Source organism: Microplitis demolitor, chromosome 8 (genome assembly GCF_026212275.2).
Source record: "Microplitis demolitor isolate Queensland-Clemson2020A chromosome 8, iyMicDemo2.1a, whole genome shotgun sequence".
In the NCBI taxonomy this organism is placed as follows: domain Eukaryota; kingdom Metazoa; phylum Arthropoda; class Insecta; order Hymenoptera; family Braconidae; genus Microplitis; species Microplitis demolitor.
In genome coordinates, this window is record NC_068552.1 from 16,917,088 (window position 1) to 16,933,700 (window position 16,613).

Consider the following 16,613-nt stretch of genomic DNA (forward strand, 5'->3'; position numbering starts at 1 on the left):
ATTATTTATAATTATATTTATTTCAATAAATTCAATATAATTTAGAACTGTTTAATCATAGTTTATCAAATTTTACTCACAGGTTTCACGGCCACTTCACACACGATTTTTAAACGACATTTTTTACTGATACTACTTCGCACAAACACGATAATTATTATCTATTATTAATGTCATAAGTTTTATTTAATTATTTAAGTAATTAAAGCAATTAATATCACGACAATTTATCACTAAATCCGAATATAATATCGCGATCTACCCGGTCATCACGAAACATGACGCTCAGCGGCCGCCATCTTGAAACTCTCGAGCGCGCGGAGAACAAGATTCGAATGACGCCACTTTCAAATCGTTCCATTACCGTCAGCGCGTAATTCAAAAATATCGACAACGCAAAACTCACTTCACACTTCAAACTTCATAAACTTATAGATTAATCAAAAACTTCTAATAAAAAAGATCAGATGGCAATTAACGTTTGTTTTTAAAGTAATTAAGCAGCAGAGACTTCTATTGACTTGGAAATTTACTATAAAAATAACGTAACCTCACAACAATATATCAGACGAAATTTATGTTCCAAATCCAAATCCACTTGTCAATTTATCATATGGCTCATATGACGTTATCCAAATAAGTGTAGATGGAATTTATCACATAAAACAATAGATAATAATTACAGACAATTAAAGTCTGAACTGGTCAATATGAGTAATAATAATATTAGATAAATATATTAATATAATGAAATATTATAAAAATAATTTAATAATGTTGCCTTAATAATAAACAAATCTATTTATAAATATTTATTTTTGTGTTTACAACAATACCATTGGCTTTAATAATTACTAGTAAACTAAATAACTCTTCAAGATGATGCAACAATATATGAAAGAGCTTGAGCAGGTATTCTGTCCTATTTAAAATTACAAATTACTTATTTTTAACAATTTAAATATTTAAATTAATTGTCACATAGGAGCCGTTCGATTCCGAGGAATTTGTTGAACGCTTGGCTTGGAGAACAGTTAACGACTCTATGGTAGACGGACCAGGTGTTTTTGACCCAGTTTCAGTCCACGAGACCTTTCTCCATGCCATCAAAGACCTCCAGATCCTAGAGGAACGTCAGCAGAAAAAGTGCGAGAAGCTGGAGCTGGCGCTAAAAGATGAGGAGACGCGGCATGCCTATGAAATTATCGAGATGCAAGGAAAGAATAAAAAAGCCATTGATTTATTTCATCAGCTCGACGAGCGGATAAATTTTGTTGCTACCAAAGTTATTCATCTTGGCGATCAACTTGAGAACGTCAACACTCCAAGAGCACGTGCAGTTGAAGCACAAAAATTAATGAAACATTTTAGCGAATTTTTAAGTCCTGGTCCTCTCACTGATCCTATTTTTACTGATAAATCTACAGTAAGTTCATCAGCAATGTTTTTTAAATTACAAAAAAACAAATTGCTTTAAGTGTATTAATTATTATCATTATTATCATCAGTTAGACGTCGCTGCAGACGTGATACAAAAACTGCATCTGATATCACAAGAACTGCCATCAGACAAGTTCGATCAAGCGAAAGCTAAAATAGCAGCCAAGTATGACGAGATAGAGCGAAGTTTGATCGAAGAATTCGTTCGTGCTCACAACAGCGACGATGCTGAGAGGATGAAAGAACTTGCATCTGTATTGGAGCACTTTAAAGGTTACTCACAGTGTGTTGATGCATTTATTGAGCAAAGTCAAATGGGTTCGTTTGGCGGGAAAGATGTATTCCAGGATGTCATACCAATGTGTACAAAAAATTACAAACTTATGCAGCAAGTATTTACAAATCCCCAGCAAGTTATGGCCAAGTTCGTTCTTAATATCTATCATTTGAGATTACAAAAATATACGGTAGCTAAACTAGCTGATAGATCTGACAATGACAAGTATTTAAGTAACTTGTATGATTTGTATTGCAAGACTATTAAACTGTCAACTGACTTGAAGCAATTTGACATGGGTACTGACGAGGCCTACTTGACTAAACTTACCCGTAATATTTTTCAAAAACACCTCGATACTTATATCAGGTACTTTGAAATCAATTTATTTTTATTTGTAATAATTTATTTGACGCGACAGTAAATAAATAAAAAATTTTAATTTACAGCCTTGAGTTGAAGGCCCTGAGAGAAAAATCCACGAGCTTCTTGGTCGAATACTACGACTCTAAGAATCATCAGAAGAAACAAATACAGACAGGAGGCTTTCAAGAGCTCAGACGTGATCTCCAGGCAGTAATCAGGACAAGGACAAATATAAATATCGCTCAGATAGAAGATTACGGCGGAGAAACTTTTCTGTCAGAGGAGCTGGCGATAGCTCTACTTCAACGGAGTAAATTAGCGTTTCAACGATGTCAGGCGTTATCCCAACCAGCAGACTTGCCTTCAAACGCACTTCAAATTCTGGAGATTCTCCTGCAGCACTTGATGAATGAGCACGTAGACTACGCGTTGGAACTGGGACTACAAAGTGTACCAATCCCCGAAAGCAGGACTCCTCCAGACATACATTTCTTCAATATCGCACGACAGTGCAATGTTATCGTGCGGTTGCTTGAAGAACAATTCAACGACAGTCTCGTGCCTCTTGTCATGTAATTATTATTCTAACTATCAAACCTTCAATAATAATACTGCAAGATTAACAATATTTTATTTGAATTATTTTAGATCAACTCCAAAACACGGAGATTGTTTAGCTCGACAAAAATCAGTACTAGTACAAATAGAATTGAAGTTGGACACAGGATTGGACCGCAGCATCAACGCGATCGTGGGCTGGGTTAGATTATACCTGCAAAGTGAGCAACGGAAAACAGACTTCAAGCCTGAGACTGATGACGTTGACACAATCAATACATCAGCATGCTTAGCAGTGTGTCAGTATGTCACAGGAATGATTCGCCACATCAGGGACACTCTCGACGGAAAGAATGCAGAAAATGTACTGACTGAACTCGGAATACGTTTCCACCGGGTGATTTACGAGCATCTCCAACAGTTTCAGTTCAACTCTGCCGGCGCCATGTGCGCGATTTGCGACATGAATGAGTACAGAAAGTGTGTTAAGGAACTAGGAGTTGGTATTGTTATCTCATTGTTCGATACTCTGCACGCCTTGTGTAATCTCCTGCTTGTCAAACCTGCGAACTTGAAGCAAGTCTGCACCGATGACCAATTGGTAATTATTGAAAAGTTATTTCCTCAGTAATTTTTGTTAAAAAATAAATTAATTAATAACTTAAACTCGTAATATAGGCCATGCTGGACCGTTCAACCCTCATGAGCTTCATTCAGCTGAGATCGGACTACAAAACTCAAAAATTAGCGAACTTACTAAAAGGTCTTGCGACGACATAACACTTTTAAAAACTAAATTATAAATTAAAATTATTGGAAAGGAAAATTATAAATATATATATATATGTGGGAAGTTGACAAATTAAAATTGTTTATATAATAAACCAAAATGCCTTTTATAAGGAGAATAATCATGTCTGTAATAATAAAAGAAAATAACGATACACAAATGTCGTAGCAAACTTATTGACTTTTATAATTCTTACAATTTATAATTCACAATTACTGGTATAAAAGCAATAATTTTATAACATACAATTTTAGTTAATAATCGCGTCATCATCATTACACAGACAGAATCTAATTACTTTTATTTATTTGTTTATTTTTTTTTTTTTAATTTGACGTTCATACTTCAGACTTATTGAGTTTTTTTTATTTTCGTCGATGATAAGTCGGAGAAAAAAAAGAAATAATTATTTTATTATTCTCTAGTGAGTGGAATCTTTTTGATATTTCGTGCCGTGATGAAAAAAATAATCTGAGTGACGGCAAAAGAAAGTACAAGTACCATTTAATTATTATTTGTTTTTTTTGCTTCTTAATCTAACTCGCTTACTAGACTGATAATCTTAGGGCCAGTTTTTCAAATCGGGTTTATTTTTATCCGGGCTTAAATTAATATTGCTAGTAAATCTATACATTAGCAATATATAGATTTACCAGCAATGATAATTTAAATCCGGATTAAAAATCACCCGGTTTGAAAAACTGGCCCTCAAACACAATTGATTTTTCTTTTTTTTTTGTTACATATTAATTAATATCTACTCATACAATTTTGTGATATAAAATATTTACTTAGATGAATTGACATTGATATAAAAAAAAACTCAAAACAAAAGATGATAATCGTTATTCAGGGAATAAAAAAAAATAATTAAGTTATTGCATATACAACTATAGAGGAAGAAATATTTAAAGTTATCAAGTGATTATAAACAGAATACATTTATTGTGTATCACTTTCGCTTGCCTTCGTTCCGTTACAATTTATTACTTATTTGTTGTTGTTGTTGTTGTTTTTATTTTATTTTACTCTTCCTCACTATCAATTCCAAGCAAAGGTGTTATGACTCATCGGCAAGATTACAGAGCGAATAAGGACACGTAAGAAGAGTAATTGTTAAATCAACGCATACGATAATGATTCGTTTCGTTAATTTGGCACAACTCTCCTTTGAAATCTAACTCAATACTAAAATCTAGATCACGATAATTCCTAGCGTTTGGTTTCATCGAGAATACACCGTAAATTTCCTCACCGCGTTTTACCGTCATGTAGGAGTCAAAGTAGAATACCGTCTGCTTCCAATGGGTGTACTGAACTTCCGGCGCTGTGCTGAACCCAACACGTTTGTGGCACTTGGTGAATTCAATGTTGAAGAATGTGACTAGAGCTTGAACGTAGTCGTTGCGTCGTACTTGAAGAGTAAACGGAGATGAGAAATCAAGATCCGCTTTTGTTACCGTGTAGAGATCAACCTCCTTGATGAGACATGCGTTCGTGACAACTTGCTTAGGGTCCACGACATCAACGAGGGGTTCACTTATTGCGACCTTACGAATACTGCTCATGTCAAAGCCGTAGACGTCGTCCCACCAGTTTATTTTCTCGTCTTTGTATTGACGATCCTCGATACCGCAAATAAATAGAGTTGCTTTATCGGGGAAAAGCATACCGTCGGGTTTGAGCCATTTGTCACGCGCATGGAGCACCGTGTCCAACATCGACTCGTAGAAAAGACAATAGCCCATCCATTCGGAAATAATAATGTCGACTTTTTCAATACCGTCTGGCAATACGACTTCTTCGACTTTTCCCTTAACAATAGTGATTATGTGAGACAGTTGATTGGCTTCAACTATTTTTTCCGCGTACTCGACGATATTGGAGCACTCAATACCAATTACTCGAGCTGCGCCGGCTTTTGCTGCAAACATTGACAAAATTCCCGTGCCGCAGCCAATGTCCAACACGATTTTATCTTTAAATAAATGCTTATTATGATACATTGAGTTACGATAGGTTATCGTTCGCACTTCGTCCTTCAGCATCTCCTCATGGATGCCATAGTGAGCGTACGAGTCGAAGTAGTAGTCACGTGAAGTCATCTCGTCCACTGGCACCTTCTTGTTCGTTGCCGCTGATTCTTTGTCGTTGTTCTCCGTGTTGTTCTCCTCTACTTTTATTGCCGTTATAGGCTCAGCAACTTCCATTGTCTCCATTTTTGACTGCTGAAATTATACAAAATGACTGTTTAAATAATTAATTAATAAAATAAAATAATAAATAATTATTTAAAATAAACATGCAGGAAATTTGAATAAAGAAGCCGTAGCTTCGAAAAAATTAAATTTTAGCATGAAAATTAAAAAAATTCGATTATTCTATTAAAGGAATTATTGAATTTTAATTACAATGTCCTTCATAAGTGACCGGGTATTTGTGAATGGCTGCAAATTAAATTATACAAAATAAAAAATCACGTTTAAATAATATGCACTAAGAAAAAAAAATTTTTTTTTAAATAATAAAATAATAATTAAACTTTATGTAGCTATAAATTTATTAACTAAAAGCAGTTTGTAATTATTAAAATTATGAACAAAAACGTCGTCCACGTGCCCGCCAAAATGAATGGCGTCTATTCTATTGTAATCGAGCTTTATGAATATCACTCACTCGGTTATATATTTTCACGTGTCAATTATTATTATATATATATATAAATGATTTAATTAATTATGCACAAATAAGTACTCAATAATTATAAATTTTAAAAATAATTTATTATTCAAATGTAACTCAATTTTTTTTTTAGTGAAACGAACTAATAAAGAGTGCAGAGAATATGTATGTATATATATAATATATATAAAACCGGAGGAATGCCAAGGTTTAACAAAACATGCTTTCTATGACAAAAATTCACCCAACAAAAAAAACGACGGTACTTTTTAATGGTAGAATAATAAAAATGCAAGTAGACACCACCGAATTAACATTAAATAAAATAAATAACGTTTATTTACGAATTATTTAGTCACTCGGATGCCGTTGACGTGTGTTACTCACGGATTTTTCGGCGGATAATGAATTGTTCTCGGTGATGCCTCCCGGCACTTCATTACTCGTCGCCATTTTGTTTCGCATCGAGCTCTGCCGCATCTTTTGCGCTCATTTTCTCAACTAAAATAAAACTTTTTTATATATTTTATAATTCCTCAATTTATCAGCGATCTCCAATAAAAATCACTCAATTACTCAAAACAGTCGACGAACTATTTTTATACATCAGTTTAAAATTTATTCATCTCCCAATCTCTCTCCAAAACGCGACTTCATTTAACCGAATTCAAATCTCCCGCGCTAAGTGCGCCCGCCGCCATATTTAATTTTTCGGCCAATTCAAATCAGTTTACATTTTTGAACGCACTTCCGGTACAGTATTGCTATTAGCCAGCATAAAGACATCGGTCTTCATTTTTATTTTTAAAAAAAAAAATTCATATACTTTTTGAAATTCATTATCATCAATTTTAAAGTAAACAATAATTTTAAAAAATTAATCGGTAAAAAAAAAATAAATTTAAATAGTGATAATGATTTTAGTTTGTTTTAAAAATATATTTATTTGCATGAGTGCACATCAGTCCATAGTTTATGTCCATGACGTACGCATACTCCCAGCACCGCCAGCACCACCTCCGTCACTTCGTCCCTCATCACCATGTCATTCTTCGTATCTCTATGTTGTTGTAAGTATTGGTGTAGCAGCAATAGTTAGCAGCTAAAAAGAGAAGTAATAAAAGTAAAAGAGTGTAGAGGATAAATTCGATTGTGCATGAAACTCTGGTGAGAATGCGCGGCAGCAACCAAACCAACTTGCTCTAATATGTACGAAAAGGAATAAAAGTAGCAGAGGAAGATACAGCTGCTGAAGGAGAGCAAGAGACAGAAGTCTGTTGGTGAACAGTGAATTTATATGTACGGTGATATGTGTTGGTGCCGTCTGTCCAGGTCGCTGTTACACCGTGTTGTCAACAGAAGTGAGACAGAATAAACTTACGAGATTGCTGGAGAAGTAAAATAGGCGGGGAAGGTTTGAGGTAAAGCCTGGTAGTTGTGTGATCACTGATCAGTGTGGGTATTACTCCAACCCAAACTCTTAAGCTGAATTTTTAAACGGGTCATCATTTTATTCTGCACATAAATTATTATTATTATTTTATTTATACCATAAATTAATACTGCGGGGATTACTTGTGCTCAGACGTATTATTTGTGCTGCTAATAACTGAGATATTAATAATTGTGTGTGCTCAGTACAAACTATTATTATTTTTCATGCCGTGTTTTATAAATTGTCGTAAATTTGTGTACATGGAGCCTGTGGAACGATAGAAAATGCTGGTAAGTAAACGGGCGGGAGAGAGTTACTAATTCTTAAACTCTGTCTACCTATTTTTAATCATTTAAATATTCGTGGCTCATTTTTATCTACCATACTTAATTATTTGAGTGATTTATATTTTTTATTTATTATTTATACCCTTTTATTTTATTTTATTCATTTATTTATCAACGAGTTATTTTATTTATTTATTTAAAAAATTCAGAAGTTATTTTAGTATAAATAATATTTTTCGAGGTTACGAAATAAACGTTAAATACTATACGTAAATACGTCGTTGCTGTTTATAACAAATAGAAGAGGTTTTTTTTAAAACTACTTTGCTGTTAATTATTTTTACTGTAATTACTTTATTATCAATGTAGATTATAAATGCGCACTATCGCAAGTAACTCTGTGCTGGTGACGTAATTCATACAACTTAAAAAATATTACGTGTAATTTTTTTTTTTAATTTATTTGTGACATAAAAAATATAATTGTTTATTTTTTAGGGAGACGATCCGCCATACCTGTCGGTGGGAACGGAAGTGAGCGCCAAGTACAAAGGCGCCTTTTGCGAGGCTAAGATTCGTAAAGTTGTACGTTCAGTAAAATGTCGAGTTACGTACAAGCAAGGTCTGGGAACTGCAACTGTTACCGATGACCAAATAAAAGGTACACTGAGAGTCGGAGCATCTGTGGAGGCTCGTCATGTGGACAAGAAAGAATTCGTTGAGGCGACCATCACCAAGATACAGGATTGCAGTCAGTACACGGTAGTCTTTGATGACGGAGACATAACGACGTTGAGACGAACTGCTTTGTGCTTGAAGAGTGGAAGACACTTTGCCGAAAGTGAGACGTTGGATCAGCTGCCGTTGACGCATCCTGAACACTTTGGTAACCCGGTGATTGGTGGTAGACGTGGCAGACGTTCGAGGCAAGCACAGTGAGTTTTTTATTTTTGCATGTTACGTTTTGACCCGACAACTTTTTAAATTAAATATTTTTTTTTGTTCTTGTGTTGCAGGGATGACAGCAGCGAAGATGAAGGAAGTCCACCGCGAGGGAGTCCGTCTGGTTCGGGTGTTGGTGGAAAAGAAGGTGTGGAAACTGAGCCTGAGATCGGACGAGTCGTTTGTGTCGAGCTGGGCGATAAGAAAAAGAAAGACAATTGGTTTCCCGGGTTAGTTGTTGCTCCGACTGCTCAGGATACTGTCAGAATACGGGTCCGTGATGATTATTTGGTTAGATCCTTCAAGGATGCTCGATACTACACAGTTCCCAAGAAGGAAGCGACTGAATTTACCAAGGAAATGGGAACGAAAGTTGAAAACAGTGCTTTGAAAATTGCTGTTGAGAAAGCTCTATTGTTTTTAGAGAAAAATGAATTGCCTCCTCACTGGGATCGCGATTCATTGTTTGGTAACAGTATGTCCAGTGGTAACAGTGATACAGATGGAGATTTAGATTCCGACAGCTCGGATGACGAACCACGCGAGGAAAAAGATCATTTTGTAGCACAATTATATAAATTTATGGACGATCGAGGTACTCCGATAAATAATTGCCCGATGATTGGCAATGAAGACATTGATTTGTATCGTTTATTCCGGGCTGTTGAAAAGCTAGGTGGCTATAATCGCGTGACGAATCAAAATCAGTGGAAGTCAATAACAAGACGACTTGGTATTTCAATGCAATTGACACATGCTACGCACAACCTCGTGAAGCAGGCATACAAAAAATTTTTACACTCTTTTGAAGATTTTTACAGAAAGCTTGGATGCACGATGGTGAATCATCCGAGAGGCAGTACACGTAAACAACGACCTGGGAGAAGTCTTATCCGAGACAAAGATCGTAACACTCCGGTTCCAACGGCTCATCAGAACATTCCCAAGACGGAGAAAGAAAAAACTGAAGGTGATGAGGAACCAAAAGAAAAGAAAGTTCCCGTTGAAGATGAAAAACCTGTCAGTAGCGAGCCGTGTGTACCTCGAGAGATTGTCAAAGAGGAAGAACCGAAGCCGGTTAAGAAGAAAGAAGTTGTCGAAGAGTCCGTCAGTGGACAAGAGAGTGATATAAATGTTGAAGCTGAGAGTACTGAATCATCGAGTAGTGAAAAGTCACAAAAACCACCAGCGAGATTCACTCCAGTATCTCTGGGTCGTGCTAAATCATCATCAGCAACGACAGCGACAGCATCAGTAATAGCTACAGCAACAACAACAGCAGCAACAACTCCGGCGACTAAAATTAAAGAAGAGCCGAAGAAAAAAACCTATGAAAAGAAAAAACAAGAGGGAAATTCATCATCGTCAAGTTCTGGTGCAAGTTTGACGGGAAAAAAAGAAACGTTAAATAAAAAAGACGAGGAAACTACAAAGACACGTTCTAAATCTAAAGAAGATACTAAAGTAAAAGACTCTCGTGAAACTCGTACACCTTCTCGTGAGTCTGAAAAAACTCGTGGTAATTCTTTGAAACCGCGGCGATTGACAGACGACGAACTTAAAAAGCAACAGCGTGGACGGAAGAAGCGAGAAGACACTGATAAATCTCGTACTGACAAGGATGAAAGCAGTGGAGCTGAAAGCTCATCGGCGCCCTGCTATAAGGGTCCAGTGCAATTGGGAGACAGACTGAAAGTTTACTACGGACCGACACACGAGTCTAAAGTAACGTACGAGGCAAAAGTTATTGGAGTCCAGCAACTCGATGACTGTGATGAGATTAACTATCTCGTGCATTACACAGGTTGGAATACAAGATACGATGAGTGGATCAAAGCTACCAGGATAGCGCAGAATTTTACACAAACTCAGGCGCGAGTTAGAAGAACTAAAGCAACACCCAGACCTCAAACGCCTAGTACCAACTCGAGTAAATCTGCTAAAACACCAACTACTGGCTTACAAGGTAGACGAAGAGCTCAGAGTGTTGCGCCAACGACTTCGAAAACTTCGTCAGCAACTTCCACCAGCACTAGTTCAACTTCATCTGCAAATAATAAAGATAAAGATAAAGATTCGTTTCAACCTGCAAGATCTACTACGCCTTTGTCAGTTAACAGCTCTAGCTCACGAACAAAGAGTCCAGCTACTCCAGCAGGTAGTCGTCCTACTAGAAATACTAGAAATGCTGAACAACTGGGTATTGAATTGCGTAGACGTACCAGAAGAATGTCTGGACACACTGATTTGTCTGTCGTCACTGAAAGTGAAGACAGTGATGCTTATGAGACTGATACTACTGAACCAGAGAGAGCTAGAACGAGATCACGTGGTACTGAGGAACGTAGAAGACGAGAAGTAAGACGCAGAGTTGAAGACAGAATAAAACCAGATGAAAATAGTGAAGTTGAAGATGAAAAAGATGCTGTGAGTGAACCAAGAAGAACACGAAGATTAAGAAGGACTCCGAATAAAATACAAAGTACTAAATCTGAGGTAGACAGTGGTGGTGCTGGTGCTGATGAAGATGAAGAAGACGATGTGGAGGATGAAGAGAATGATGAAAATGATGAAGATGAAGATGACGAGGATGAAGTGCCAGATACTTTTGAGCGAACACAAGGACACGATGAACAACCGAAAGGACGTGATTTTGATCTTAATCAAATAAGATCAGAACTCAAAGGATTTGATAAAGCTGTGAAAATGGAAGTACTGAGAATGGAGCCAGAAAATTCTGGGGATGAAGAAACTAAACCACGTGTTGAAGATCTGCAAAAAGATGTTAAAGAAGAGAAAAAAGAAGTTAAAGATGTTAAAGTTGAAGAACCTGTTGACATTAAACCAGTTGTTGAAGCTGTTGCTGTTAAACCTGATCCATCCCCTTCGCCTACTGAGGACGTTTATGAATTTAAAGAACCAGAACCATTTGAATTTGAAGTTAGAAATAAGCGGGATTCTTCTGGTGATAAAGATAAACCGAAAAAGCGGGTCTTTGATGAAGAACCCAAGAGCCCGAAAAAGAAACAAAAAACTTCAGCAGCTAGTCCTAAAGAAAATAAACCAGAGGTTGAGGCTGAATCTAAACGTAAAGCCAGAAGAACGCCTGTAAAACGTCCTGAAGAAACTCCTGAAATTATTACGCCGCCTAAACCAACTGTTATTTCATCGCCGAAAGAATTTGAAAAGATTGTTGATCCTCCACCATTGATTCCACCTAAAACGACACCTGTTACTCTTTCACCGCCGACTTTAGTCTCAGCCGTCATCGAAGAACAAACCAAGAGTAGTTCTAACGTCGATTTACTTTTTAATGACTCGATGAGCAACGACGATGGAGCCGGAGATGCTGATGATCCCGAGGACCGTTTGATAATATCTGAAGCCGAAGTTTCCGAGGCTGAACACGACAATCTGTTTACTTATCAACAAGACATGTTTCCAAAGAATGAAATGGCCAATAAAATTGAATTTAATAAAGAACCTGAAAGTGGCAAAGACAAAGAAGAGAAACATATCCAAGCAGCTCCAACTGTCGCTAGCACTAGTGCCATGCCTATAATTGCACCACTGGTGATTCCAACGGTAGCTCCGATAGTCGATAGAAAAATAATTGATCCAAAACCATTGATTAATGAAAGAAAAATAATTGATATTAAGCCACCAATCATTGAACGAAAAATTATCGACTTAAAGCCACCGGTGATTGAAAGAAAAATAATCGATCCAAAGCCGCCGACTATTGAAAGAAAAATAATTGACACAAAACCACCGACGATCGAACGAAAAGTTATGGATACAAAGCCGCCGGTGATTGAAAGAAAAATTATTGACATGAAACCATCAGCTGTTGCTTCTCTAGCGACTACAACTCTCACTACACCTATAATTCTTGCTCCCATTAGCGCCAGATTACCGGCAACGTCAACGATCGAAGAAAAATTATCAGCCGCGGCGATGGCCTTCAGACAATCAAAGCCGAGAGACTCTAAGCGGGATGATGATTCAAATGAGTCGAAGAAAAATTCAAAAGATATTTTGAAGAAGACCGAAACATATGGAAAGAGATCGAAAATTATAAATGACGAGCAGGTTAAACTGAAGCAAGAATTGGAGAGGAAAAAAGAAGAAGAAGCTTTGAAACTCCAAGAGGAACGGTCGAGAGAAGTTATAAGAATTGCGTTGAAACAAAAAGAGGAAGAGCTTGAACAGTTGAAGATGCATAAAGAAGATTTGAAGAAAGTTACGGATGTTAAAGTTGATCAGAGAAAAATAGTCGACAAACGTGAAGACGTGTGGAAAAAGAAAGATAAAGTTGAAATTATGGATATAGATGTTCCGAAAGAAATTACTCCGGAGCCTAAAGAAAATGAAAAACAAAAACGTAAGAAAGTTTTGAGCCAAGAGTTTGTCGATTCAACTGATAGCAGCGATTCGGAGCAAAAACTTGTGATTGACAATTCTGAGATGAGAGAAGAGCGGCATGAATCCTGTGATTTTGATGTTAAAATAAAAACAGAGATGGATTTATATCCAGAGGCGCGTTCTGATCAACATCAACAAGTACAAAGTCATGTCGTTCAGCTTTCCCAGCAGGAACAACTCATTAATTCTCCCAAGAATATTGTAATGAGTGTTAAAACAGAGGAAGAAGGTGAAAATATGAATTTACTTTGTGAAGAAGAGATTCCAGGTTCTCCTGCACCTGTCATTGATACGACAGAGCAGGAAAGACCTGGTGATCATCATCATCATCACCACCATACTTTAATAAAGAATGAATCGAATGAAAAGAAACTTGTGCTTTTAGAGATGCCATTTGCCAGTGCACCAGCTCTAGGACCACAGAGTAGTACCAGCCAAGGATCGATGTCAATGACCGTCACCACGGCATGTAACGTTCCTGTGCCTGTGCTGATTCCAATGCAGCCAAATGTCGTCTCCACTTCACGGCAGCCGCCGCTCATTCAGCATCAGCATCAACCCCAACAGCAGCAGCAGCAGCACCAGCCACTACAGCAACACCAACCACCACCTCCTCCACTACCAGAACAACACTTGCCACCTCCGGTCCCGCAAGTCATCCATCCACCAAGACGTGAAAGCAATGAAGCTGCTCCCGTAATGGACAATACCCCTCCAACTACACCAGACTCGACGATCTCCAACATATCTACATCTCCACGAGGCGACGAAAGAACCGGTGGATCCTCGCCCTTGTCCGATGAAAATGTTAAAATAAATCGTGATACATCAGAAGCTGATGACAGCGCCGGCAAAGGTCCCTCAGGTTACAGCGAAGACGACGCGACCTTAAATACTGACAGCAATACAGCCGAAAGAAGTTCCTCCAAGGCAATAAAAAGGTCTGCTGAGGATCCTTCGTCGCCTAAAAAGAAAAAACGCAGTCGTAAAAGCTCCGAGTGTGGTAGCAATGCAGGTAGAAAATCAAGTGGAAGACAATCAGGCAGACAGACGAGACAAAGTGGTGCTGCTGGAAGTGACAGTGATGACACCAGTGAAAGCTCTAATTCTGCTTCTCACAATATTAATAATAATAATGTTAATAATAATAATATTAATAGTAATAATAATAATAGTAACAGTAATAGTACTACTAATAATACTAATTCTCCGCCGGATGTTATTGAAAATACAACTACTGCGACCACTACAACGACAGCAGTTACTACTAATGGAATAACAGATCTCAATAGTATTTCGTCTCGATCTCCAAAGCCAATGAAGTACAACTTTTATGTGGAACTTGGTAATTATTTATTATTTATTATTCATTATTCATTATTATTATTATTTTAAATATTTATTAATTATTTAATTTAATAGATCCTCAGTTGGATGGCAGCCAGAGAATAGCTTTACTTCAACAAAAATTAACAGAGTTGAAGAATACTTATAATTCAGTGAAACTGGAATTAGCGGGTATTGAAAGGCGAAGAAAAAAATTACGAAGAAGAGAAAGAGAAGGTTAGTAGTATTATAATTTATCATTTTAAGATCTATTTAATTAATTGATAAAGTAAAAGACCTAGTACCCATTCAGGTAACTAGTACTCGATTATTCCATGTATATTTACTAAGTAAAGATATTCAAATACATGATAGTGGTCGGGTACTGAATCTATTCGCTTTAATTATCGATGAAATTTTAAAGTTATTTATGAAATTGTTCCAGCAATGAAAGCCGCGAAAGCAGAAATGCAACAAGCGTGCTCTTGATGAGACCGCAATAATCACCATTAGCATCATTAAATGTTATAAATTATTTAAAATGGCTAAAGGATTTAATAAATAAATTGTAAATACAGGCGATGAGGAGGACCGGCTATTCTCGTAAAAAATAACAGCCACCTTAGACGCACTGTTTAAATTAAGTACAGTTACAATGGAGTAAATTTAGAACATAACTTTCTGGTACATCTTTTATCAATGTAAATTGTAGATATAGATGTAAGAAATTCGTTTTAAAGATAAATTAATATTGATATTATTATTAAATTGATAACTAACAAAAAATATATATACATAAAAAATTGATAGATTGTATAAGTATACATATTATATTATATTATATATATTTTGGTTGACAATACCGTTTATATAATTTTTTTTTTTTTTTTTTTCCGTCTGTGTCAAGTGCGAATGTTTAACAAAGTACAAAATATTGGCCGGATTTGTGTCTTGATGATTAAAAGAAGCCAAACCCAAAGGTCCTGACTACTCCTCGTGTCCAACGTGGACCAATTTTAAACTTTGGCTTAATTTTTTCTTCAGCAATTTATTAAAATATTTGATATTATATATTTTGTAAAAAATAATAAAAAATTAATGCCGATTAATTATTTACCCAGTGAACAACTCAACAGTTATTAATTATTAGTTATTAATTACTAAGTAATTATATGCATTACAAAAAAAAATAATTAAAATTTTTATATGAAATTGTATTTATTTGTTATAATACAGGAATAAGATAATCATTAGCTGATTTATTTTTAAGTTTACTGTTTTATTTCGTGCTTTTATTAAATGGTCATTACTTTTTATCTATTAGCTGACGTACTTTAATTAATGACTAGTGTTGAAAAAATAATTACTCCTCAGTACTCAACAACTTTGTCTAACATCAAATAGATCAATAAAAAATATGCGAGTAGTAGATCCTACAGAAGAAGAAGAAGAAGTCTTTTTATTGAAGATTAAATAAATAGAGTGAATAGAAATCGACTCGGGTGTTGACAGTTTTAATACTCCGGCGCAATGAGGAAAAATTTTCAAATTCTGTCAACGTCAAACTAAACCTTCGTAGTATTCTGAGATATGAAATGAGTAAAGAGTAGTTACAATTAAACGTGAAAAAATAAATTTCTCAAATGAACAAGTTAGTTGTAAGTAAAGTAAAATTTTTAGAAGAGGACAAGAAGATTTTCCTAAATTTTTGATGTGCAATTTTTTCTATATTTTATTTGTTTATTTGGAAAAAAAAAAAAAAAAAAAAAAAAAAAAAAAAAAAAAAAAAAACATTTTTTTGTCTAGCTAGTTATGATTTTCAATTGAAATTTAAATATTTCAAAATATTTAAGTGCAGTGACTAGTGCATATAATTAACTTGAATAACCATCAGCGTGAATCTCCACTGCGACTAATTACCCATGGAAAAATAACCGAGTGACATGTATATAATAAACTTAAATATGAATTTTTAAATGGTACAATTCTATGATACTCAAGTTAACTGACGTCTAATAATTTTTGAATTTTTTTCGACACGAGAAATTATTAGAAAAAGAATATTTCAAAAAATTACACCTATAA

At 35.7% G+C, this 16,613-nt stretch overlaps 3 protein-coding genes across 16 annotated transcripts; 2 read left to right on the forward strand and 1 right to left on the reverse strand.

The window, feature by feature from the left end:
- The first annotated feature begins 347 nt into the window (after window positions 1-347).
- On the forward strand, window positions 348-3,533 carry LOC103578860 (exocyst complex component 5). The gene is made up of 6 exons (XM_008560097.3): window positions 348-912; window positions 986-1,426; window positions 1,509-2,086; window positions 2,167-2,655; window positions 2,732-3,242; window positions 3,320-3,533. Exons 1-6 carry the CDS (start codon window positions 880-882, stop codon window positions 3,419-3,421), a joined length of 2,154 nt encoding a protein of 717 aa, XP_008558319.1. The 5' UTR covers window positions 348-879; the 3' UTR covers window positions 3,422-3,533.
- A 58-nt stretch (window positions 3,534-3,591) lies between these two features.
- Window positions 3,592-6,607, reverse strand: LOC103578859 (protein arginine N-methyltransferase 1). 13 transcript variants are annotated; one of them, XM_008560083.3, is made up of 3 exons: window positions 6,501-6,581; window positions 5,843-5,878; window positions 3,592-5,656 (listed from the first exon to the last, which is right to left on the reverse strand). In XM_008560083.3, the coding sequence occupies exons 1-3, from the start codon at window positions 6,576-6,578 to the stop codon at window positions 4,553-4,555; spliced, it is 1,218 nt and encodes a 405-aa protein (XP_008558305.2). In that variant the 5' UTR covers window positions 6,579-6,581; the 3' UTR covers window positions 3,592-4,552. The 13 variants fall into 13 exon arrangements, with proteins under 13 accessions (XP_008558305.2, XP_008558303.2, XP_008558312.1 ...); XM_008560081.3 differs by having other exon boundaries at window positions 3,592-5,659; XM_008560090.3 differs by having other exon boundaries at window positions 6,458-6,549.
- Window positions 6,608-6,702: 95 nt separating this feature from the next.
- On the forward strand, window positions 6,703-16,242 carry LOC103578858 (AT-rich interactive domain-containing protein 4B). Of its 2 annotated transcripts, none has more exons than XM_008560079.3 (5): window positions 6,703-7,838; window positions 8,334-8,770; window positions 8,852-14,547; window positions 14,625-14,765; window positions 14,974-16,242. In XM_008560079.3, exons 1-5 carry the CDS (start codon window positions 7,833-7,835, stop codon window positions 15,015-15,017), a joined length of 6,324 nt encoding a protein of 2,107 aa, XP_008558301.1. In that variant the 5' UTR covers window positions 6,703-7,832; the 3' UTR covers window positions 15,018-16,242. The 2 variants fall into 2 exon arrangements, with proteins under 2 accessions (XP_008558301.1, XP_008558302.1); XM_008560080.3 differs by having other exon boundaries at window positions 8,334-8,761.
- Window positions 16,243-16,613: the final 371 nt, after the last annotated feature.